At 41.0% G+C, this 26,397-nt stretch overlaps 2 protein-coding genes across 7 annotated transcripts in view; both read right to left on the reverse strand.

The window, feature by feature from the left end:
- NADK2 (NAD kinase 2, mitochondrial) overlaps positions 1 to 4,372 on the reverse strand; it is a 54,941-nt gene extending 50,569 nt beyond the window's left edge. Inside the window, exon 1 of one of the 5 annotated variants that reach the window (XM_062212590.1) lies at positions 3,956 to 4,372. In XM_062212590.1, the coding sequence (XP_062068574.1) occupies positions 3,956 to 4,267 (312 nt within the window). In that variant the 5' untranslated portion in view covers positions 4,268 to 4,372. The remainder of the gene's footprint in view (positions 1 to 3,955) is intronic. The other 4 variants (XM_062212585.1, XM_062212588.1, XM_062212587.1 and 1 more) reach the window with 4 other exon arrangements.
- Positions 4,373 to 10,174: 5,802 nt separating this feature from the next.
- The window catches only part of RANBP3L (RAN binding protein 3 like), a 53,454-nt gene continuing 37,231 nt past the window's right edge, over positions 10,175 to 26,397 (reverse strand). For both annotated transcript variants that reach the window (XM_062211770.1, XM_062211769.1), the window contains 8 exons: positions 24,754 to 24,857; positions 23,255 to 23,339; positions 20,722 to 20,824; positions 20,272 to 20,402; positions 17,725 to 17,845; positions 15,494 to 15,636; positions 12,826 to 13,021; positions 10,175 to 10,465 (listed from right to left, as the gene is read on the reverse strand). In XM_062211770.1, coding sequence (XP_062067754.1) covers positions 10,422 to 10,465; positions 12,826 to 13,021; positions 15,494 to 15,636; positions 17,725 to 17,845; positions 20,272 to 20,402; positions 20,722 to 20,824; positions 23,255 to 23,339; positions 24,754 to 24,857 — 927 coding nt within the window. In that variant the 3' untranslated portion in view covers positions 10,175 to 10,421. The remainder of the gene's footprint in view (positions 10,466 to 12,825; positions 13,022 to 15,493; positions 15,637 to 17,724; positions 17,846 to 20,271; positions 20,403 to 20,721; positions 20,825 to 23,254; positions 23,340 to 24,753; positions 24,858 to 26,397) is intronic.

Here is a 26,397-nt window from a genome sequence, read left to right on the forward strand (position 1 = left end):
TGGAGGATTAGCCTAGTGAGCTGCAGCTCCGGCCCTCAAGGTGATTTTATATAATATTAACTTTGTGTGCACTGAACCACCAGGAAAGCAAAGGTACCATCTCAGTCACCGAAGTGGACAATCTACAGTTGTCTGGCATTACCAATTTTTTTTCTTTTAACATTTATTTATGTATTTGAAAAGTAGAGTTACAGAGAGAGAGAAGAGACAGAGAGATCTTCCATCAGCTGGCTCATTCCCCAAATGGCTGCAAAGGCCAGGCCTGGGCCAGGCGGAAGCTAGGAGCTTCACCCCAGTCTCCCATATGGGTGGCAAGGCCCCAACACTTGGGGCTTCTGCTGCTGCTTTCCCAGGTGCATTAGCAGGGAGCTGGATCAAAGGTGGAGTAGCCAGGACTGGGCACCCATATGGGATGCTGGCATTGCAGGCAGTGACTTACCCTGCCACATCACAATGCCAGGCCCTACCACTATTTTCAACAATATCTTTACCCAGCAAAGTAGACAACAAGAAAAAAAAGTGAATACTGCACAGAGGTCTTGGCTCCACGGGGGCCACTGTGAGGAACCTGCCTTTGGCATGCTTAACAGCCTGCACACCTACCATTTTATTACTCTTTGTGGGTATGCTTGTATGGGGCACTCTGTATGGCAGCAGAAATGATATACTGCAACTGAAGGGGGTCTGGGAGGGTCTTTTTTCCCTTGGAGGTTGAATAAACTATTATGCACCTGCCTTTCCTAAGTGATTCATCACGTAAGGTCAGGTGTGGAATTTTCCACTTGTGGCACCAGTGCTCAAAAATTTAGGATTCTGGAGTGTTTTGGATTTCAGATTTTCAGATTAGGGATTCTCAACCTGTATTTAAAATTTTAAATAAAACCCTTGCATTAGCCAACAAGGTTATGTTACTGGTGTCAACTCCTTTCCAAATCAGATCTAAAGATCTAATTTCTAAGTGCTACAGATCTTAATAAAAGTTCCAAATTTGTGAGCAGCTACATCTCCTGTGACACCAGCCACACTTCACTAGCTTTTGTAAAGCCATGTTACAGGAGAGGTAAAAATCCTTGATTAGCAATCCTATATTCACAAGGCAAGTCACTGGTCTATCAGTGGGAAAAAGGGCAAGACTTCGAAATAAAGCAATGTAATCACTAGGAAAGAGTAGCCGAAAGCCAAAACTCTTGACAGCTTAACGGATGTAAACCTATTCTCTACATACTTTACCAACTGAAAAATATTTCCTCCCATTATTTATGTTTGTACAGTTAGAAAATCACGAGGCTTCAGGGTGTAAAACTTTACTGGCACTCCATCCTTAATCTTCCATTTGCATTTTAACAAGTAACCTAATAGAGACCTACTTTGCATCAGAAAACCACCACCCCAACAATAAAACAGAATGCTTTGACACAAAACCAAGTTACCATGACACTACAGACTTAGAGCCTTGGTGCCTGGAGGCTCCAATGAAGCAGCTCCTTTATATCCAACTCACAAGATTCATATACCCCACTATTACCATTCCTACTACAGAATCCTATTACACATTAACTCCACTAGGTCCAGGATTCTCCAGCCTGCTCCTGATCTCTGGTCGGAGCTACATCTAACACTACTGCATCCTGAGAACTGACCTTAATATCAACGATAAAACAAATTCGTATTATGGAAATATGAAGCCAATAAAACTCTAATGAAAACAACATTAAAAAAATGGATTTCACTGCCTGGCCATTACAAAACTGTGTACAAAACAGTCCAGGAGCTTTACTTCAAAGCGTTTTTTTTTTTTAAATCCCAAACAACATTATCTAGCAATAGACAAATATTTACCTACTAGAGATTTCTTCACTCACCATGGGTACACCAGGTAGTTTGATTTTTAAAGACATGGATTTTTCCTACATCTTCAAAGTTTTTGTTAACAGTACTCTGGGTCAGAGGCCTAAGAATTAATCCTAACTCAGATGCCATCCATTTTTTGAGGCCTTGAAAAAAGTCATCCAAAGTTTCAAAATTCCACCACTAGAGAAGACCTTGGAGGCTATCTAATCCAATCTTAGCCCTTCACTCACTGAACTAAGTGAAAGCACCTTGACAGCTGACAATAATAATCAGAAAGTATCCTTCCCACCCAGGAGGCCCCAAAAAATTAAAACACAGGAAGTTAATCACACAGAATCAACTGTGTACAGTATTTTGAATTCTCATGAGAAACTTCAGTAAAATGGTATGAAGACGAGCTGGCACTGTGGCATAACGGGTAAAGCGACCACCTGCAGTGCCAGCATCTCATATAGGCGCCAGTTGAGTCCCAGCTGCTCCACTTTCGACCCAGCTCTCTGCTATGGCCTGGGAAAGCAGTAGAGGATGGCCCAACTCCTTGGGCCCCTGCATCTGCATGGGTGACCTGGAAGAGGCTCCTGGCTTCAGATCGGCACAGCCCCGACCTTTGCGGCCATCTGGGGAGTTAACCATCAGATGGAAGACTCTTTCTCTCTGCCTCTCCTCTGTGTAACACTAACTTTCAAATAAATAAATAAATAAATGTTTTTTAAAAATTGTATGCAGAGTATATCTATGCATACAGGGCTACTAAAATTTCTAAAAGGTAAGCCTTGAAGATCAGGAGTATAATCTAAAGGACACACCCCTTTTCCAAAACACAAACAACATGATTTCGTCTGACTTCACCATTTTCTGCCTCACCCCTAATTTCTTTAACATAAACCCAACTACCCTAGCCTCCTGTTCAAACTGTTTACTCTTGAAGTGGCACCAGTGTTTTCTATGAGCTGATAGCTGCCAGCAGGAAAAAGACAGACAGCAATCTGCATGTTGGGCCCTTCAATGAACCCATCAAGGAAATTAAAGATGTTTCATGCGGACACTAACTCAGTCCCTAAGCAAAGACGGCTCATTACCTCTGAAGCCTCTACAAAATATTGTTACTGAAAATGTTAAGTCAAGACAGACGTATAAAATAGGTATCTACTCTTGCACAGAATTAAACGGTTTGGTTCAATGCCATTCCAAAGCTTATTGTGCACACAGCCGATAACAATTAAGAGATTTCCGAGGGAGATTTTTCAAAAACATTGTTCATGGCAGCGTTGGTCGAGCTGGCAGGGACATGGGATCAGAAATTCCCCAACTAGAGGAGGAGGGTACCAATCGGGTTCGTTCCCCCTTTTGCAAAGCCATTAACATACCACATAACCACGCAGTCTATTGGGGAGCTATTGCGACACGAGCTGCGGGCTCTTTATTTCCCACATTACTCCGCTGACCTGTCCCTTGTGGGACCTTTTCACACATTCTCCAGTCCAATTTCCCCAGCACCAGAGCCGAAAGCACAGCACTAGAACCCCGTCTGAGCACCACGTTCCAACATGGAGCAGGCCGACCGCTCAGGCTCTCGGGCAGGTCCCAGGCCTCGTCCCGGAGAGCAAAAGGGGGTGTGTCCGCCGCACCTTTCGTCCTTCCTTCCGCGGCCAGCAACAGCGCCCAGGCGCCACTGCCCCGGGGGCGGCCTCGGGCAGCGGTTCCCAGCGCGTCCACACCTCGGGGCACCCGCCCGCCTCTCGGGGGCCCCAACAAGGCGGGGGCGACGGCAGAGGCGAACGCCCACACCGCCCCCGCCCCCGCGGGGCCACGATGCGGCTCCGTCCGTGCCGACGACGGGGCCCCGCTCCTCGGGGAGCCCCCTGCCCAGGGGTCCCCACGCTGACACAGACACGCAGCCTCTTCCCCACCACTCGCGCTCCGGGGTCTGGGCAGGAGAGGGCCGCGGGGCGCAGCGAGAAGGGCCACCGGGCATTCGCCTCAGGGGTCTCGTCAGAAAGGGCGCAGCTGCCGCCCCCCGCCCCACCCTCCGGGACCCCCGGCCGAACCCGAGCGCGACCGGGGGCCCGGCCGACACACGGCGGCGGGCGGCGCCGGGACCCACCAGCTGCTTCAGGTCCTCCTCCGAGAGCTCCGCGTAGCGGTACCGCTGCTGCTCGAACTCGTACCGGGTGGTTTTGGCCACCACCACCACCCTGGAGGGGCGGAAGCCGCCGTCGGGGCGGCTGCCACAGCCCGCCAGCTCGCGCGGCTGCCCCTGCCCCAGGTGCCGTCGGCCGCCGCCGCCGCCGCCGCCGCCGCCGCCCAGCCGGGCCCGCGCCGCAGGGCCTCCCGCGCCCGGCCCCCGAAGCGCCGTCGCCCGGCCGCCCGCCACGCGCCGACAGCTGCCCAGCAGGAAGCCCCGGTAGCAAGTCATGGTCCGCAGGGCCGCGGCCGCAGGCTCGGGCTCCTGCCTGCGCTCCCCGCCTCCAGGAGCGCGCGCAGCCCGGGCCTTTAACTTCGCGCCGGGTGGCCAGAGGTTAAGAGCGGGGACGTGCGTGGCCCGCGCCGCGAGGGGGACGTGCCCAGACGTTGACGGGGGCGGGGAAAGCGGGTCCCCTAGGAGGCGGGAGAGCCCACGCGAGGGGCAGGTGGGCGGGGAGGAGCTGGAGGCCTCGGGGTGGTGGGTTTTGTTTGTTTGTTTACCCCTCTCCATTCACGCCTGCGCAGTGGCCGCTCGACTGCCGGCCGCCGCTCTCCGGCTCCGCCCCTTACCCTGCGGCCGCTGCTGGCCCGCCCCCATGCTGACAAATTAGCCAATCAGACCCCGCTGCGGTTTTGGCGCTCGCAGGACTGCGGGGATTGGCTGCTTTCTGGGGCAGGGCTGAAATTCTATTTGGCGTTCGAACTGCCGCGAGGAATCCAGCTGGAACCGGTCTGAGGAGACCCAGGGGCCGGGGGTGGGGTTTTGAGCGCCCGGCGGGAAGGCAGGTACGTGGCGCCTCCTCGCCCGGGTTCCATACTTTTACGCTAATGCCATGTAAAAGCAGACCACGTACCCTTTTTTATTCATTGAACCAGTGATGCTAAGTGATGGGTCCAACGCTGGGTCGTTGGCCGAGGAGACTGGTGCAGAAACAGGCCCAGTGCAAAATGGAGATGCCCGAGTGTCAAGGTGGACTGCAGAGATTAAGCCAAGCATGGGGACCCCGAGCCCTTCTGCTGCTGGCCACCGAAGAGGCGTCAGCCAGGAGGGAGAAAGGCACAGCCTTTTGAGGAATTGGAGAATAATGGGTAGAGGGGTCTGGCCGAGTGGATCATTTCTAGTGTGCAGATAAAGTGGAAAAGGAAAAAAAAAAAAGGGGACGCGTGTGAGAGTGTGAGGAGGTGAGGAGTTCAGAATGCTGGTCATTTGGACTTTATCCTGTAGGCAGTAGTGCTTTGAAGGCTCTTAGCCAGAAAGCAGTTGAAAGCAATGTTTGACGACTATTGACCTGGCTTTGGGCAGCCTGGGAGGAAGGGAGACCGTTAGAGGCTGTAGGAATCGTTGCATGAGATAAGGACCCCGGCTAGGGAACTAGCAATGGCAATAGTGGGATAAGGGGTTATAGGAAGGGAGTCAGAGGGCCATGCGCAGCCTCCTGTTGAATTCCTCCTGCCCTCTTGCGTGGCACCCTCTCGACTCCATTGTAGTCCTGGCACCGCCGCTAAGTAGGTTTGGACTTTGGGCAGGTTTCTTCATCTTCATAGGCCTCAGAATCCTCCCTTGGAAGATGGGGGGATTAAAGTGCAGTGACCCCAAGGTTCTGTCGCACCCCGGCCGATGCAGAGACTCGGTGACAGTGCCACAGTCGTTCATGGTTCACGCTAATGACTGAGTGCCTGCTGTGTGCCAGGTAGCATATTAGATGGACAACACGGTGATTAGTCTGGTGTTTCCTTTACCAGTTCAGTCACTGACCCCTACTGACAAGGACCTGCAGTGTAACAGACGTTAAAGTAGCCTCTTCAGTGGGAGGTAATCTATGGTAACGGACATGCTTCCTCCTTTTATTACATACCAGAAAAAAAGGGAGCTGTCACAGGTGACACTGAGGTAGACAGTGTTAACTGATACGTTTGACACAATAGATGAATAGAAAGAGCTTGTTTAAAGTCTGAGTTTTGTGTGCATGTTTGAAATTTCAGACACATTTTCTCCTCTCTTCATAGATAAGAACTTAAATTTTTGGCTTTTTTCCATCTCCAAACATACAACATACGTTGACATTTCAGATAGGATGTCCCGTTATCCATTGTTATTTTGGATCCCATCTCTTTACAAAATTTCCTTAAAAATGTTGCTTCATCATGTTATCGTCTCACACATCTCTGAGTTCCCCTTCCCTACTGGTTTTCAGTATTTAAACAAGCCCGTGTCTGTAATGTTGAGAAACAAAAGAACCGTCTAATCCCCAGTTTTAAATATTGCCTATCTTCCCTTTACAGCTAAGATTCTTAGAAGAGTGGTTTGTTGGTCATCGCCATATACCTGCCTCTTGTTTCTCAACTTGTTTACTAGCTTATCCCTGCCACTGTGCTAATTACTACTGTTTCCAAGGTTACCAAATGATCTGATTAAAGCTCAGAAGACATTTTTCAACCCTTAAGTTACCTGATCTTTCTGCAGCATTTGGAATGACTGTCATTTGGTCCTGAAATCTATCTACCAGCACCCCTGTCCCTAATGGTCTTCCCTTCACACCTCTGTCCACTTTTGGGGGGGGGGGGGGTTCTTCCTAAGCCCTTTTCTGGAATCTGTCTTCTCTCCTTGTCTGTTCTCTCCCTCTTTCCTCTCCCCATCCCTGTTTCTCCAGGCTCCAGTCTCTCCTGGGTGAGTTCATCTAGTGTTGTGTAATGGAAAGAACTTGGGCCTTGAAATTAGAAAGACTGGTTCAAATCCCAGTTTTAGCATTTATTAGCTATGTGAACTTTGAACTGGTTGCTTAACCTGTGTCTAATTCTTCATTTATAAAATATTATAGCTACCTTGTAAAGTTGGAAGTATGTGTACAAATGCCAATCCCTGTGCCCATTCCAAAGTAGACCATTGGCAATTATTAGTGACTTTTCCCTCTCATAACCTAGCTGCTATCAACATCTTTAGCCCAAATCTTTCTCCTGACTTGAAACTCCTTATTTCTACTTGACTTTTACAAATACTCATGTAACACACATCAGTGGAGTTCAAGTTTTATTTAGTGTCTGCCATAGACCAGGCACACTGCTACGTGCTGGAGATTAATTGATAAAAAGAGTCCTGTACCTTACGGAGAGTTAAAATTCATGTAATGATAGAGTTATACAGAGTCCCATAGGAATTTGGAGAGTAGGTCTAAACACAGCCTAAGAAAAGTTAGGGAAGACTTTTTAGAAATGGCATGGTCTAAGCCTTAAAGAATGAGTAAGGTGTTAACCAGAACCAACAAGAATGAGAAAGGAATTCTGGATAAGCAAAAGTATAGAGGCAGTGAAATAGCAGTTCTGAATTCCTACAGAACTTAGAGATAAACAACATTGGAAGGTGAGGCTAGTGTAGTAGACAGTGGAAAAAAACAATGAAAAATGTTATATCCATGCCTTAGGAACTAGGCTTTTATCTTGAATATGCTAGGTAGGAAGCAACTAAAAGACTAAAATGACACAATTTGTCATGCAAAAATTATGTGCTGGTATCTCTTAGAAGCACAAGCAGTGAATAAATATCTGAAAAGATACTCAACCTCATTAGAAATCAAAAAAGTCAAATTAAGTTTATATCAACTAGATTAGTAGAAATTTTTAAATCTTAGAACTTGGTTAGAGAATTATTATAAATCTTTATTGGGCTAAGCATTCATCAGTCATTTCAATAACTCCTCCAGTGCTATATTTGCAGATATCTTAGAAATTTCAAATATTCCTTTCTCTCTGTCTCTCTGTCTCACTATCCACTCTGCCTGTCAAAAAAAACCAAACACACACACACACACATACACACACACACACAAACAAACAGCTGGCGCTGTGGCTCAATAGGCTAATCCTCCGCCTGCGGCGCTGGCACACCGGGTTCTAGTCCCGGTTGGGGTGCCGGATTCTGTCCCGGTTGCCCCTCTTCCAGGCCAGCTCTCTGCTGTGGCCCGGGAGTGCAGTGGAGGATGGCCCAAGTGCTTGGGCCCTGCACCCCATGAGAGACCAGGAGAAGCACCTGGCTCCTGCCTTCAGATCAGCGTGGTACGCTGGCCGCAGCGCGTCAGCCGCAGCAGCCATTGGAGGGTGAACCAACGGCCAAAAGGAAGACCTTTCTCTCTGTCTTTCTCACTATCCACTCTACCGCTCAAAAAAAAAGAAAAAAGAAATTTCAAATATGTTTGGATATCCCACTTCATCAACTCCAAGTCTCATGTCAACAATTAACTAGTCCTATGGATATAATCTGACCATTGCCAAAAATAAAAAATAAAAACCACTCTGGACATTCATGATTTAATTTCAGTTTCAGCTACTGTTAAACTCCTACCCTGCCTACGATACAGCTGGTATGCCTTTCTAGAGAATGAGCTTGGCCAATCACATGATAGCCACATCTCAAGTCAGCTTAATTCTTCTCAATAATGTGATATATGCAATTTGGAGATTTACAGAAATCTTAAGAAATATCCTTTTCCGTGCCTATAACCATAACAAACTTTCCTTTGCATTCATCTACATTCTGACTGTGAAAGAAGGATCCCTCTTTTTTTTTTTTGAGGGATCCCTCTTCTTTATGACATGTAGGTACACCAACACCTGGATAAGATGTATTCTCCCAAGGACAAAGGATACTTTGCTTTGGCAGTAATGCAAATAAAGTAATATTTTTAAGAGAGAATATTTTAATGGTCCATAATTAAGCTGAACAAGGTTTATATTAATGCAAGATACAAGTAGATATACTGTTAGCTATAAGTCTAATAAATTTGTAGACTAGATAAGTAAATTTTAATAAAAACAGCTTTTATGGAAATCCAAAATGCAGGGTTTGACGCCAACTACCTAAATAACATTAAAAAATGAGTATGATTGTACAATTGATCTCTTTCACACTAAAGGGGAACAAAAGACATAGAAAATTCAAAAAAGATGCTAGATTAAGAAATCAGACAAGGAAAACTGTAAAAGATCTCTATTGCCCCTCCATCTTTACTAAACATTTGCATAAAAATCCCAAGAATTACATAGAAAACAGGAAATGGGTTGAAAGACTCAAGATCTAAACATCCTGTTTCTGTTCTTCATATCCTCTTCAGAATATAGAAATGTTCACCACCTTTCTCTGCCTTCCTGATATTCTAACCCTATTTCTGGTTCTGTTGCACCTGACTTTTCTATATAGATCAGGAATTAAGGTAGTGTAATTTTTTTTTCCTTTGATACGTGTTGAAAAGTCCAAAGAAAATTATAGAATGAATTCAATTTTTAAAATATGTTTGGAAGTGGAGACTGAGAAGGAAATGAGCGCAGTAAATGGAAACAGAAGTGAGAAAGCTGGATGGAAGACTGATAGCATGTTCCTGATGTAAGAAATGAATCCCAGCTCTGCTCCATGGAAAAACATTACATCTAAGAGTTGTCGGAGAATAGGAAAAAAAAATGGGACATTGAGAAAATATTTCTTCATCTCCACCCTAGTTTGGGGACAAGATCAGGCTCATAATCTGCTTGACTCAGTGACCAAGAGACCTAAGTGAATGTGATTTTTCTTGCTACTTTAAACAAGTGGTTAAGTAGTCTTTGAAACATGAAATTATATTTTCTGTCACATTTAAGAAAGGTTTCTATACACCCACATCTACTAGAATATTAAAAACAATTTACTTATACAAGCAAAGAATGACAAGTTAACATATTTGACTTTTTGTAAGCTTAACTTTTTTTGATACATAGGTAATGTATTTTGTTCATTCATTCAACAACTAGTCAGTGCTGAGAGTCAAGCATTTACAAGATGCCATGAATACAAGTCCAAGAGCAGATATTTCTTTTTAAGGAATTAATACTAGGAATATAGGCACTTTTGGAGTCAGGAAATCCAAAGGCTAAAAGAAAATACACATTTCCTAGAAGATAAGTGTGATGTGATAAAAATATTATCATGCAATGAAGGTTTTTTTTTTTTTAAATGACTGGAAATCTAGTAAAATATTTCTTTTATGGCCAATGTATGACTGAAAAAATAAATAATTATATATTTATCAAATCCAGAAATTCACAATTCACAATTTAGTATTATATACATCAATGTGATGAATAGTTCAAATTAGTTATCAAGTCTTACCCTAGATTCTTCAAAAATGATTAAATTTTGAACTTCTGAAGTCCATTTATTTCTTAAATTCTATCATTTCTCCAGAATAATAAAAATGTGACATGCAAAACATAAGAGAAAAAATTTAATTGCAACAAACTGTGTTTCATAAAAACTCTTCAGGGAATGAATAGGATCTTTCATTTAGTTAGGATGGTTTCATTTATTTCAGTAGGGTAGCTGATCGTTTTGTAGATGTTGTCGTATTTATAGTAAGTAGTGCTCATGAACAAGCAACGGACTGTCTGTGGGTCCACCTAGAAGGATCTGTGATACAAATTTAAAATATTTTGTTATACAATATAATACTTAAACTAGATTTAATATTGAATGTAATGAACATGAACATTCATGAATATATTAACGATAATAAAATGAAACATACAGAATCAACATTGTCATTGGCAACATTTAGAAATGTTTCTAATCATTTCAAATATGACATTTTCAGTTAATTAATAAGTTCCTTGATTCATGAGCAACAAAGTACAAAATACTTTTTATTACTTCCCTAACATTTTAGCATTTGCCTGTAATACTTCCTGGAAAAGATACTAAGTGAAAAGGAGGGAGAAAAAAAGCAGGGGAAAGGCCGGCGCCGCGGCTCACTAGGCTAATCCTCCGTCTAGCGGCGCCGGCACACCGGGTTCTAGTCCCGGTCGGGGCACCGATCCTGTCCCGGTTGCCCCTCTTCCAGGCCAGCTCTCTGCTGTGGCCAGGGAGTGCAGTGGAGGATGGCCCAAGTGCTTGGGCCCTGCACCCCATGGGAGACCAGGATAAACACCTGGCTCCTGCCATCGGATCAGCGCGGTGCGCCGGCCGCAGCGCGCTACCGCGGCGGCCATTGGAAGGTGAACCAACGGCAAAAGGAAGACCTTTCTCTCTGTCTCTCTCTCTCTCACTGTCCACTCTGCCTGTCAAAAAAAAATAAAAAAAAAAAAAAGCAGGGGAAAAGGTTCATATTATTCACATTTGCTCTGTATTATTTATACTGTTTTGCATTAAGATAGTTACATATCACTCCTTTCCTAAAATGGAATCTAATAAAATAGATTTCATAAGCATGGCTGATGAGATAATTTTGACATGTAATCCTCATTTCAAATTGACTATTTTAGTGAGTTGGTACTTTTCTAATAGACTCCTTTTCTAATAGACTTTCTAGTCATTTTTTAATAGACTCCATTTCATTGTTAAGAACATGAACATTATAATAATATAGAAGATAATTTCATTTATTCATTTCAGGTTTCAAATAATAATTAACCCTTTGTTTAAAGTAGCAAGAAATAAATTTTAAAAAATAAAGTAGCAAGAAAAATCTTATTCACTGAGTTCTCTGGCTCACTGAATGAAACAGGTTATGACCCTGGTCTGAATGTGAATTTTTCCTTTTGAATATATATTTGTATATATAGCAAGATTATAGATTTATTTATTTATATTTGAATGGCAGAGCAGGGAGAAATTTATCTTCTATCTGCTGGTTCACTCTTCAAATGGCCACAACAGCTGAGGCTGGGCCAGGTCAAAGCCAGGAGCCAGGAACACCATCTACTCCCACAAAGGTAGGAAGAACCCAATTGTTTGAACCATCATCTACTGCTTCCCAGGCACATTAGCAGGGAGCTGAATTGGAAGTAAAGCAGCCAGGACTCGAACTGGCGTTCTGACATGTTATGCCAGTGTCACAGGTGGTGGCTTACCCACTGTGTCACGACACTGACCCCTTATTATATTTTTAATAATAAGCAAAGAGAGGCATTTTATCTAGTTATACACATGTTCCTTGATAGATCCTTAAATTATATGTGATTAAAATACCTTTAGAATTTTTAAATGATTAAAAATGGAAAATTATACTTGTTACCACACTGTCTTTCTAACTATGTCACTCAGTCCTCTGTAGAATAGAATTCAGGCTGAATGAAACTTACTGAAAATACTTGGAAAACATCATTAGAATAGCCATATCTGTGTAACAAAGTTGAGCTTACTTTTTTTTTGACAATTTTTCCCAGAAATAATGATGAATATTAATTTAAAATTCATATACCTGGTCAAGCACTAAAACTTAAAAAATCTGTTTACTACTGGCTCCACTTCAACCTCTTTATTTGTGAATCCTTACATAACAAAAAAAAAAACTTTTGCCTTAGGCAAAGGAGGTCCTTGAAAATATCATTTATACATTTATACAATTTCTCATAAGTGGTCAAGCTCTAAAATGGGAATACACAAGACTTTTCAGGTTTCAAGCTAAGTTTACTTGGTGATCCCATTACATTTATTTATAATTTAATGAGAACAAATGAAGAAGAATATGAATAAATGGATAGTTTCAGGTTAGCAATATAATAGTTTAAATTATCAGTGTGTTCTAATGCAATTTATAGGCAACTGATCTGCAAGGCATCATTATGCAGCTGGCTTGTTCTCATCTCAGTGAAGACCACTTGCAGAAGACTGATTTTCAAACACACTCCTCAGATCCAAACAGCCAGGTCTCTAACCATAACCCATCTTAAACAGATCAGCTCCATTTTTTTAAAAAAAATCAATGTAGTATATTAGGATTGTGCTTATTTTATTTAAACCTCTGCCCTAACAGAATGAAAATTATTTACCTGATCCATTCTTGGTGACAGGTATGAAATCATCCTCATCCTCATCCTCATCACAGCTCTCGAAGTTTACTTGCTGGAGGACTGTTTCTGACTGTATCTCAGCTTGATTGACATCTTTTTGCTTATTGGAGCTTCGAAGTGCAACAAGACGATGATGTATTGCTGCGTACAGGTATCCTGTGTCTTTGACACTGGCCTACATGAAGGACATTGAATTTAGAACATAAGCCACATTTTATAGATTTTTAATCTTTGTTACTAAGGAAGGAATTAAATGATATAAATCTAGGTTTCAAATAAATGCTTACAACACTAAAAAGGAAGGAGTAAAAAGCTAATGTTGAAGCAAATTCCATCCTAAAGTGAACTATTTTATGAGATCTCAATTAGTACATATTAACCAGAGAAAGCAAAATTTTATGATTTAAATTTTATATTTGAATTTCAGTGTGTTAAAACTATTCTTCCTCCACTATGCTACACTATAAAAAGTTGTTGGGAGACCCAGATGCAGTTCCAGACTCCTGGCTTCAACCTGGCCCAATTTCGGCTGTTGGAGGCATAGAGGAGTTCTTTCTGTCACTTTCTTAGACATCCCCTGCAAACTTCATGGCTTTGTGGAGAGGCAGAGCTTGTGAAATCTATGATGCTGTTGCAAAAACACATCTCAAGTTCTTGCTTTTTCATACTTTTTTTATGGTTGCTAATAACAAAGAATATGGTAACAGTAACTAACATTTGTATAATATTACTGTTATTCAGCCCTTAAGATAATACCATGAGTACATTATTGATTACATTTATATTAGAAAAGCACAGGTACTCATTTCCCTCTTCTCTTTACAATTGAAATTATAACTCAGAAATGTAAAAGACAAACTGCTGAGACTTGATTCCCAGGTTTTTGCCATTTTGATTTGTGGGATTAATGAGATAAATTATGATGCATAATGGAATTATTTCACCTACTAAAAGAATTTTTAAAAAATAAGCTATTGTTTAAAGTCATGAAGACAGTCATTTACAATAATAGATGAAGTGAGATATGTGGACTTAATAACCATATTAGCTATTTAACCTCACAGCTTTATAAAGTATGTTATTGCTACCTTCATTTTGCAAATGAGTAAAACTAGTTTAAGGAAGACTAACTTGTCTAAAGGTAATACAGTATGTGTGGTATAGTACACATGTATATATGTGTATACATACTCATGTATGGACTAAAATATAGTACAAGGCCAAAATGTTAATAGTGACCATCTATGAGGGTAGAATTTTTGGTAATTTTTATTGCATTTGTTTGGCTTATCACTAATAAATATCCTGTACTTTAGAACTCCAGCATGGATTCGGAATTGAGGTATTAATCAAAGTTGACAGCCTCCATCTCAGTCTTTGATAAGGTGCTTCACCCACTCAAAACTAGGGGTGACCTGGTCTGGCAAAGTAACAAGTATTATCTTCCTAAGTGGTAAACATATCTCGAACATCATCTTACCCTGACATTGTAATACTCACATCACTTCCACCTAACAGTGTACTTATTGTGGTGAAAACTTTTTTTTTTTTTTAACAGGCAGAGTGGACAGTGAGAGAGAGAGAGACAGAGAGAAAGGTCTTCCTTTTGCCGTTGGTTCACCCTCCAATGGCCGCTGTGGCCGGCTCGCTGCGGCTGGCACACCGCGCTGATCCGATGGCAGGAGCCAGGTGCTTCTCCTGGTCTCCCATGGGGTGCAGGGCCCAAGCACTTGGGCCATCCTCCACTGCACTCCCAGGCCACAGCAGAGAGCTGGCCTGGAAGAGGGGCAACCGGGACAGAATCTGGTGCCCCGACTGGGACTAGAACCCAGTGTGCCAGCACCGCAGGCGGAGGATTAGCCTGTTGAGCCACGGCGCTGGCCAAGTGGTGAAATCTTTTGACATTTCATCACTGGGCACTTACCAACATTGTTTTTTCCATTACTATACAAAAGCCAATTTACTAGTATTATCACCTTCTGCCTGTCACTAAGGTACTCTGTCTTCCCTGGTCTTCTGGCTCAGGCCACGGGGGAAACCCAATTGCTCCTTTTTTTGGCAGAGGAGGGGAGGAGGGGGGAGACAGTAGGAGCGGGGAAGGACTTTACTATAGCCAGCTCTCCGTGTCTGGATCTTGTCCTTGAGGTCAAGCACTCTTGCTGCCAGGAACAACTAAAGCTGTGCTCCCATTCTGTAACCTTGGAGATTTACTTATGTCCAGAATTGGAATTTGCTGTTGGACTGGTTGTTTTAACTTGGTAGCCCTGTGTTTTTCCATTTCTCACTGATTCCTTTCCAATGATCCAAAACCTTCTCCATCTCAGCTTGCAGTATAAGCATTAGGCTTTGGATTCTGCTGTGCTTCTCTGGCAAGCCATCCCTGACAATTGTCACTTTGGTAACAGCAAAATTGTTAACATAATATCAGTAGGAAAGAAAATGGTAGAGGTTTGGTGGCATATATCATATAAATGTCTTGAAACAGGAACCAATTGATCACCACAGACGTTAGTACTGATTTCTGAATTTCATAATAAATAGATGATTTTTGTCAGTAGTACAGGTTATTATAACAAAGTGAAAAATAAGTTGGTAATTAGAGATCTATTAATAGAATAATTATTTATTATTCAAATTTCTAACTTACCTGAATTAAAAATACTTTAATGCTATAGTCCTCAAAATCAGTAGCTGTTACTTGTAAATTTTTGTGATTTGCTCTCTGAATCTTCATTTGAGCCCAGAGTTTGCTGTTGAGGATCAGCCTCAGACTGCCTTGGTTGCGCATAACTGAAACAGGAAGGTGAATGTATCAGACCCCAAAACAGTTGATTCCTTAGCCTTCCAGGGGAATTTGCCATTTTTGGAAGCAAAGCAAACCTTGCAGTTGTTTTTTAGACTGTATTTCCACAATAAAGTTGTAATTTGACTAGATTATAACTTGGTTTTCAAGTTGTTTGGGGCTTTGTTATGTTTGAGATATAAATATCTAAAGGATATTTATTCAAGAATATTTTTACAATGGCAAAAACTGAAACAAAAACCTTAGGTGTCCAAAAAGTACAATTAAATAAATTACAGTTTAGTCATTCAGGAAAATTTTGTGAACCCATTAAGAATATTGAAGAAAGATATTTATTGGTATTGAAACATGAACATGGTTACTATGTAAATTAAAAAAAAAAAGTAGGGGCTGGCACTGTGGCATAGCAGGCAAAGCCACCTCCTGCGGAACCATCATACCATATGGGTGCCAGTTGGAGTCCCTGCTGCCCCTTTCTTTTTTTTATTTTAAGATTTATTTATTTGTTTGAAAGCAGAGTTATAGAGAGAGAGGGAGAGACAGTGAGAGAGATCTTTCATCCACTGGCTCACTCCCCAGGTGGCTGCAACAGCCAGTGCTGTGCCAGAAGAACAGAGTTGCTTCTAGGTCTGTGGGTGGGCTTCTCCACTTCTGATCCAACTCCCTGCTAATACACCTAGGAAAGCAGCAGAGGATGGCCCAAGTACTTGGGTCCCTACACGCATGTGGGACACCCAGGAGAAGCTGCTGTCTGTGGTTCCGCCCATCTCTGGCCGTTGCAGCCATTTGGGGAGTGAACCAGCAGATGGATTCTCTAGCTCTCGCTCTTGCTCTCTCTCCTTCTCTCTGAAAGGCTGATTTTCAAATAAATGAATAAGTCTTTAGAAAAAATATGTATCATGGTATACTATATAAAAATAAGTCAGGTTCAAAAGCAATATAAATACCATGAATCACATGACCTACAATCTATGTGTACACAGATGTATACAGAGAATAAGGTGCAGAGGAGTATATTCTGTTGACAGGGGCTATTTCAGGAAGTTATAGCTTTAAGTGATTTTATTTTTTTCTTTTTGTTGATGTATATTTCTGTTTTCTCTAAGGAACATGTATTACCTGCATAATAAAAAAATTGTTTTGGAGTTTCACATTTTGTTTTTGTATTTGGCTGGAATTGGAATTAAACCAGGTAAAGAACAACTAATGGCAGCCTTAGGACTATTTCTTGGTTGCATTATGTAGAAACCATTTGTTAGTTTTGGAACCGAAGACACTGTTCCTATTCTTTTCATCTGAATTCTACTCCTTACCTACTTCTTGAGCATGAAAGTGTGAAACTCAACAACTATCTTTTACCAGTGGTTTTCTCCAATACTTCGACCTCTCTAAGTAACCAGTAAATCCACTCACCTTGCCCAGCTCTCTGCCTATGCTCACTTTCTCTTCATTTCTCTGAACAATGCCAAGTGTGTCTTTTTGGATGCCAAACCCCTTTTGTCAGTTTGAATGACTCCAGCTTCTGATCATCACTCTGCCTGCAAGATTCAAAACCTGTGTACCTTGTTTCCCTGGCAACTGACTCTTATCCCAACCCCCACACAATGTTTAAAATACTAGGGATAAAACAGAGGTCAAGTATTTTCTTTAAGAAAAGCTCTTAACTTTACAAAATAATTTGTATTGTATTCCTTCAACTAATAATGATTTTACTATTTAGGTGTGTGCCTGGGCTCTGACATAGATGTTTTTTGTGCGTTATCTCATTGAGTTCTCACAATCACCCCTGAAGTCATGAACTTCAGTTATCCCTATTTTAAATGAATGGAACTAGGGCAGGGAGAGATTAAGTCACTTATCCAAGGTCACCAGTTAGTCATGATCCAGCCAGCACAGGAGCCCATGCAGTTTGACAGAAAAGCCTCCTGGAAATGGGAAGCTCCCATTAGGAATAATATTGTTTTCAACAGTCTGATTGATTGATATGTTTTATAACACATCACCAGAATATAGTACATGCTTATATTAGGAATTTTACCCTGAGAAACGGCTTGCTTTACAAAGTGATTCCTTACTTAGTCTTGACTGTAATGTTCCACAGTCACTGCTTGCTGTGTCATTCAGTCTCAAAGTTCCTCTGCCCCTTTCAGTCCAAGATTGTGTTGTTTTGTTGAATAGAAAAAGCTTGCAGTTGATCTAAATGACAATTTTTTAAAAGGTCAAATATATATAATTTTTTCAAAGTGAATTATTTCCTATGCTATTCTACTTTTATATCTGTCTGATCTTCTGTCAGAATAACCTTTGCTAATGATTTGTAAACCAGCTTTTAAAACTTAATTAACTTTTAAAATATGAAGTTTCCAAGTGGCACAAACATCAAAAAGTAAAAAAAGCATACAAAGTGAAAAGTCCACCCAACCTTTTCCCCATCTGTCAACTTCCACTCCTGTAACAGGTAATAACCATTGCTAATATTTTATTTTTCTAGAAATATTTGTATGTAAATACATGCTAATATATGTACAAGGTTACTCCAAAAAGTTCATGGACAAATGGAATTAAATAGGCTAATCCTCCACCTTGCGGCGCCGGCACACCGGGTTCTAGTCCCGGTTGGGGCACCGATCCTGTCCCGGTTGCCCCTCTTCCAGGCCAGCTCTCTGCTGTGGCCAGGGAGTGCAGTGGAGGATGGCCCAAGTGCTTGGGCCCTGCACCCCATGGGAGACCAGGAGAAGCACCTGGCTCCTGCCATCGGAACAGCGCGGTGCGCCGGCCGCAGCGCGCCTACCGCAGCGGCCATTGGAGGGTGAACCAACGGCAAAAAGGAAGACCTTTCTCTCTGTCTCTCTCTACTGTCCACTCTGCCTGTCCAAAAAAAAAAAAAAAAAAAAAAAAAAAAAAAAAAAAAAAGGTAAATTTATTCTGGCATGAAAATTTTGAAATCCTTGCATAGTTTTTCATAATATGCATTTTCCATAATCCTCCTGAGAACCCTCATGTTTGTACTCCTCTTTTTTTCTATAAGTAGAATACCATACCTACTTTCTGATTTTTCACTTAACAATAAACAATTTTATATTATACAGCATTATTTTGACCTATATTATGTTGTTTGAAAGTAAAAGAATCAGGGAACTCTTTGCCTGCTTAAAATTTTTCAAAATCAATATGAGAACTTGGAGAACTATGATGGGATACCATAGGGCACCCCAGTATAAATTAATGATTACCAGTGGTTTTCAAATACTATTGTGTACAAGAAGCACCTAAACTAGCATGCCAGGGCCTTGATTCAAGAAGGCCCTTAGTTAATATAATCAGCAATTTAGTTAATATAATCAGAAAGTTGTGCTTAGAGACACACTGACACTGGGAAATAAAGAGGAATGGGGACTATTTGGGAGGAAAGTAGATGGAGAGGGGCCAACACTGTGGCACAGTGGATAAAGCTGCTGCCTGCAGTGCCAGTATCCTGTATGGGTGCCGGTTCGAGTCTCAGCTGCTCCACTTCTGATCCAGCTCTCTGCTATGGCCTGGGAAAGCAGTAGAAGATGGCCCAAGTCCTTGTGCCCCTGCACCCGAGTGGGAGACGTAGAAGAAGCTCCTGGCTCCTGGCTTTGGATCGGCACAGCCAATCTGTTGCAGCCAATTGGGGAGTGAACCAGAGGATGGAAGACCTCTCTCTCTCTCTGTGTAACTCTGACTTTCAAAACAATAAATAAATCTTTAAAAAAAAAAGTGGATTGAGAAAGACAAAGGGAAATTCATGATGAAGTTGCAGGGAATACATTTCATAAACGTATCTTGATAGTGATACCCCTCAACAATCAGATCCTATGTGTGCTGCTGGAGCATGCATCCATGAAATTGTAGATTCATATGAAATTCTCAACTTTTTAAAAGGAAAATAAAATTAATTTTTTTGACAGGCAGAGTTAGACAGTGAGAGAGAGAGACACAAAGAGAAAGGTCTTCCTTTTTCCATTGGTTCACCCCCCCAGTGGCCGCTACAGCCAGTGTGTTGAGGCCTGTATGCTGCGCCGATCCGAAGCCAGGAACCAGGTGCTTCCTCCTGGTCTCCCATGCAGGTGCAGGGACCCAAGGACTTGAGCCATCTTCTATTGTTTTCTCAGGCCACAGCAGAGAGCTGGACTGGCGCCCCAACCGGGACTAGAACCCAGAGTGCCGGCACCGCAGGCGGAGGATTAGCCTAGTGAGCTGCGGTGCCAGCCCTATTTTTTATTATCTTAAACTGAAATCGAGTTATATCAACATCTAAAAACCTTCAGTTTTAGTGGAATTAATCCATCATAGGATAATGGACTTGATCATAAAAGCAAGTGTGACGAGTATAAAGACAGGACCCTTGACTGTCTTCTTTCTAAGGGATTAATGTGAATGACGATAAATCCAACCCATCTCACTGAAAATTATTCATACAAATATAAGAAAAGAAAATATTGGTTTCATCTTTGGAAACCTCCAACATTTTTACTTAACGCAACTTAGTCTTCATGAAAACTATATTTCACTTTACATTTTTAAAATGTCCCTGCTTATGGTAACTTTATTCCAAATATGTAAATGCCACCAGAAAGAGCAATATATGGCATACAAACCTTTAAAACATTATGTTCTGCTTCTTCCCCTGTTATAACATCAACTTTCTTAAGCAAGCATTTTTGTGATAGTTGGGAAGAGAAAGCAGCAGCTGATTCAAGTAGTGATTTGTTTTTAACAGAGTCTGTTCCTAAGAGAAAATGGGAGAAAGAACACATAAAAGAACCATTTTCTCTACTGTGAAAGTTCTTGGTAGCTCCAGTTGACACATCTCCTTACCTTTCTGTAGTAATAAATGTTGCCAAATAAAATCAAGCTGCTTGAGTTTGCACAAAATATCCTAATTGATTCTCCAAAATATGGTTACTGGGTAATCGTATTTCTAATCTTCAATTTTTACAAAAATTATAAAATACTAATTATTGGATTATTTTTATATAGCAATGACATGAAAAACAGGAGACAAACTAGTTGAATCAAATGTTTTTTACAAATGAAGTAATTCTTACTTGAATTTGGAGAGTTGATGGGAAACTTCAGCGTGGACTTGAATGTTTTTTCCTTGACATATGAATCATTTTCAAGTTGAGGCTGGATGAGTTTTTGAGTACCCTGTATGGGGAAAAACATTATCTAACTTTCTTCCTATATATTTGCTGTAAGCTATAAAATATTTTTGTTCTACTTCAACATCGTAAACAAACCCACCTGCTGTTTTTGTTTAGGGGTCCTTATGGTTAAAGAGGAAATTTTTCCCTATTGTTAGAGAGGCTTAGTTCTAATCCTCAAAAAAACATAATCTAGTTACCAGTAGTCTACTTCAGGCAGGATTTAGTCCCAGAAACAATGGGGAAAGTTCTAGTGACATCAAAGAAGGTAGCAGCTGTTCTATGATCCCACTGGACCGAACTGTCCTCTCTGTCAACGTATTTCAGTATACCTAGTAATTCACACTTACTATCCACTTAATGGAAACGAAAATTATCCAGAGATCTCACTAGATGTCTCAGAGAACAACTTTATGGAAAGAATTCTAACTTGCTTGGGACTCTGTACATCTGTTGTAATCAAAGCCTGCTTGGAAAAAAGACTGAGTCATTGCCATGTCATTTATGATAATGTACAGACCAGCAAGGATAGTTAAGAACGTGTGTTTATATTTTTTATTTATATATTTCATCATATTTGAAAGACAGAGATACAGAAAGAGAGAGAGAGGGAGGGAGTTCTTCCATACACTGGTTCACTCTCCAAATGCCTGTAGCAGCTAGTGCTGGGCCAGGAGAAAGCCAGGAACCAGGACCTCAACCTGGTTCTTTCACATGGGTGGCAGGGATTTGAATACTTGACCTATTACCTTCTGCCTCTTAGGGTATGTATTACCAGGAAGCTGGAGTTGGGAACAGAGCCAGGACTCAAACCCACACACTCAAATAGTGGTTGTGGGTGTCCCAAGCAGCATCTTAACCACTGTGCCAAACACCTGCCCTAGGCCCTGTGTTTTCATCTTTTCCTTATGAACTCAGATTCTTTCTTATTATTTAATTGAGCATCAAGATATTCCCTTAAAATTAGTAGAGATGAAAGTAATTATTTCCATTTCAACCAAATGGAAACTAAAGTATAGTGAACTTTTGTGACTCACTTTAAAAGCATGTGGTCAGCCATCAAGCCAGGGGTGCATCATGGCCCTTAAATCCCAAGACCAGATGTTTTCAAAACTAATTTGAGGGCAAATACAAATTATCTTATATCTTTAGTGTATTGCCAACTTAAAGAAATAGGAAGCACAGTTCCTTTATAAGCCAAATTTAAAATACCAATGGGGAAGTTGCACAAGCCCGTTCTCAAACAAAACCTATAGACCCAACTTAGTTCGTTTGCACAGGTATCTTTCTGTCCCCTTTACTAAGTAATAAGCATCTCTAGAACTCGGTGTTGCCTTTAGCTTTGCTTGCTCACGTGCTTTTCAAATATGGTTATACATTTCAGTCTCTTGACACTTGGCCTCACTGACAGATTCTGGCCTAATTATTCTAGGGGGAAGCTTAGGCATGTTGATGCTAAGCTGCAGCCAAAGTTGAGACCAGTGCTTTATATACTAAAAGATAAATTAGGAGCTGTGAAGGATGATGGTGGCTCTGCCATGTTCAAATTCCACATGTGTTTTGAAGGTAAAGGCACATGATACAGAACTGGGCTAAGAAAGATGGGAATCAAGAATAGTACCAAAATTTTTTACCACAGCAACTGAAGGAATGAGTTGTCTTTATTCAAAATGGGACAGTATTGCACTAGAAGCTGGTGTGAAGAACATTATAGTGGCTTATTTTAAAAATATTCAAATTTGAAATGATTGTTAAGCATTCAAATAGAGATGTCAGGTAGGCATTTGGATACACCGGAACAGTACCAATTTGGAGATCAGGAGAAAATCGGAGCTCTGTGGCAGACCAAACAGCAGCTGCAGGATACTTGGTATTAAATATGGTCAATATTAATAATTAGCTTATTGTTCTCACTTGGAAGGTACAGATTCCTCTGTGCAAATTAAGCACTCTGATTTTCCACTTAGAAGTAGCAAAAAGCATTATAATACTTTCTTGATGTAAGAGCTTGAAGAATAAGGTTGTGGTTAACTAGTAAAAATGATTGGAGGATTTATCCATCTTGTTATGAAAAGTGGTATTGGAAAACTTTATTAAAATATTATCACCAGTTGGGCTTATCTAACTATTACAGGTAATTCTGAGGTTTCCTTGGGTATCTTTGATAGAACACAAGTCAAAGAACTGTTTAATATTTTGCACCAGTAATGTTATAATTAAGCAGTTCCCTTCCTCAGTGGATTCCTATCTATTATTCTGACAATTAAGGTGTGCCTCCCAGGAGATGGTTTGCAGTTAAAGAAAGAAAATTTGTCTTTGAACCCAGAAATTAATAGGTACACACCAATTCAACCTTACTTTCAGCTAATTTTCCTTCAGAAATTTGAAGTAACGCCTCTTCAAATAATAATAGAAACATTTACCAAACTCTTACCAAAACTCTTTCTACCATGTTTTCTCCAAAAACGAAGTCAGGACTGCAACTTTTAAAAGAAAACTTATCTTCACTTGATTGACACCTAAAAAAAAAATCAGCATTTGCTATTTTGAATGTCTAGATAAAAAATTTTACATCTTAACAGGTGAAATAATCAGATGATTTGATATTTGCAAAGCATAAAACTGCTAATTTTTGTTTATCTGAAATTAATGAGAAAGGAATGAAAAACTGAGATGAATACTTCCTAAGTTGATAGTCAAAATATTTGCCAGCTGTTATGGCACTGGCAGAGACCAAACAAGTCCCCGCACTGCTATGTGGTTAGCCAGGAAGGCTGCTCAGGCCTTATCTTTTTGCTCTTCAAGCACAACCTCTTTAATCTCTAATATTCACTCTTGTCTTTCCTGAGTGGCCCAAGCTGTTAGCACCCAGAGATCTTCAGGAGAAAAGCAAAGCCAATATATCTTGCCAGTTATACTTGAGTGTGCCTTGACTTAATTTTTTTTCTCCCTGAAACTTTTTTGATGTTAAAAATATTTTCCATGATGAACTACTCAGACATCCAGCCCTCTCTATGTAAGCAGCTGTGCTCAAGGTTCTTCACTGAATTTCTGATGTACACATTAGGCAAGTGCTAACTAATGTACCTGCCCAGGACCTAATCATGTGAGTTGACTTATATCCAAAGTTAGTTCTACTATTTCTTGGGTTAAACATTTATTCATCAGCAGCAATACTAAAAAATATTGACTTTTCATTTTGTGGGTTTATACTGCTTTCCTTGTTGCTCCAACTTACTCTGATAAATCATGTATAATAACAAAAAATATTTTAAACATGCCAGCAAAAGGAAAAAGATTAATCCAGTAACCATATAATTAATACCTAACTAAATAAGTTTAGTCATATCTTTTCAAAACATTCTCACCAAGTCTACAAGACAATGAAGATAATCTAGTATTAATATGATAATATTGAAATATAAAGTTTTTTGAAAAGTATTTTAAACTGTGTTCTTATAAAATCTCATTTCACTTGGAAATCTTGGCAAGTTATCCATACAATGTCGGAAAATTATTTTTAATGAATGGTTATAATGATAAAACAAGAATGAAGGGACAACATTTCTGTCTTCTCATTATGTGTTGAACATGCCTAATCCAAAACTCTGAAATCCAAAATACTCCAAAATCTCAAGCTTTTTGAGTGCAAATGTTGTACTATAAGTGGAAAATTACACACCTAACTTCATGTAGTGGATTGCAGTCAAAATGCACGATTATTTAAAAATTGTATAAGATTACTTTTAGGTTATATGTCTAAGATATATGGACACCTTACGTATATATGCAAGATAACTGCATTTCATCTTTAGACTTGGGTCCTAGCAAATATATATATGCAAATATCCCAAAATTTGAACAAATCCAAAATTCAGAACGTTTTAGGTGCCAAACATTTTGGGAAGGGCTACTCAAGCAGTATTAACTTACCCTACTGATGTTATACCTACAAAAGGTTGGTCAATAGACAGCTGGACAGAAATTTGGGTACTTGGTAAATTCTCACTTAATAAATAGGAGCTCCCCTCAGAAATCTGAAAGAAAATAAATCCATCAAAAAGCTCATTAAAATTGCCTTACTATAGGAGTATCAGATGAGGAAACAATAGCTATAGTTAAGTGTATTGAAAGCTTTCCATATTCAAAACAAAGAGAGATCTTCCATCCAGTGGTTCATTCCCCAAATGCCCACAACAGTTATGCCTGGCCAGGCTGAAGCCAGGAGCCTGGAACTCAATCTGGGTCCCATACATGGATAGCAGGGACCCAAGTACCTGCACTGACAGAAAGCTAGGAAGTAGAGCCAGGATTAAACCCAGGCACCCAGACAGGATGTGTTTTTATGTAAATTTTTATGTCAATTAATAAAAATTATTTTGAATTTTTTCTTTTTATAACAAGAGCTTGAGAGCTGGAAAATATGAGGGAACTTCAAAAGGTCATGGAAAATGGAACTAAAAGTTGTTTATTTGTTACAAAAATGTTTGAAATCCATGCATCTAAGGGGTCTCCAAAAAGTTCATGGGAAATATGTAGTATGAAAAAATTATACATGGATTGTTTTGTACAAAAATAAACTTACATTTCAATTCCATGTTTTTATTCCCATTTTGGTATTCACTCAAATTATCAAGAGAGCATGTGCCAGGGCTAGCACTGGAGCACAGCGAGTTAAACCATGGCCTGCAGTGCTGGCATCCTGTATGGACATAAATTCAAGTCCCAGCTGCTCCACTTCCAACTCAGCCCCCTGCTAATGCTCCTGGGGAAGCAGCAGAAGATAGCCCAAGTCCCTAGTCCACTGCCACCCACATGGGAGACCCAGAAAAACTCCTGGCTGCTGTCTTTGGCCTGGGCCAGCCCTGGTCTTTGAGGCCATTTGGGGAGTGAACCAGTGGATAGAAGATCTCTCTCTCTCTCTCTCTCTGTGTGTGTGTATGTGTGTGTGTATGTGTGTGTCTGTGTCCTTCTCTCTGTATCTCTGCCTTCCAAATAAATAAATATATCTTTTAAAAAAGAGAGCATGTTTCATTTTTAGCAAAAATCAAAGGATATGGGGGCCGGCGCTGTGGCGCAGCAGGTTAACATCCTGGCCTGAAGCACCAGCATCCCATATGGGTGCTGGTTCAAGACCTGGCTGCTCCACTTCCGATCCAGCTCTCTGCTATGGCCTGGAAAAGCAGTAGAGGATGGCTCAAGTCCTTGGGCCCCTGCACCCGCATGGGGGACCCGGAAGAAGTTCCTGGCTCCTGGCTTCGGATCAGCGCAGTTCCAGCCATTGTGGCCATCTGGGGAGTGAACCATTGAATTGAAGACCGTCCTCTCTCTCTCTCTCTCTCTCTCTCTCTCTTTCTCTCTTTCTCTCTTTCTGTCTCTAATCTCTCTCTGACTTGCCTCAAATGGTGGAGTTAGAAATGTGCCAGGGGATTCCAATACAATCCCTTCAAGATTGCATGTACCAATGCCATCTCACTAGTCCAAGTGATCAATTTCAGTTCACAATGGATCACACTGATAGGTCTAAGAGTCAAAGGGATCACACAAACAAGACTAGTGTCTGTGAATACTAACTGA

The sequence above is a fragment of the Lepus europaeus genome, chromosome 15 (genome assembly GCF_033115175.1).
Source record: "Lepus europaeus isolate LE1 chromosome 15, mLepTim1.pri, whole genome shotgun sequence".
NCBI lineage: Eukaryota > Metazoa > Chordata > Mammalia > Lagomorpha > Leporidae > Lepus > Lepus europaeus.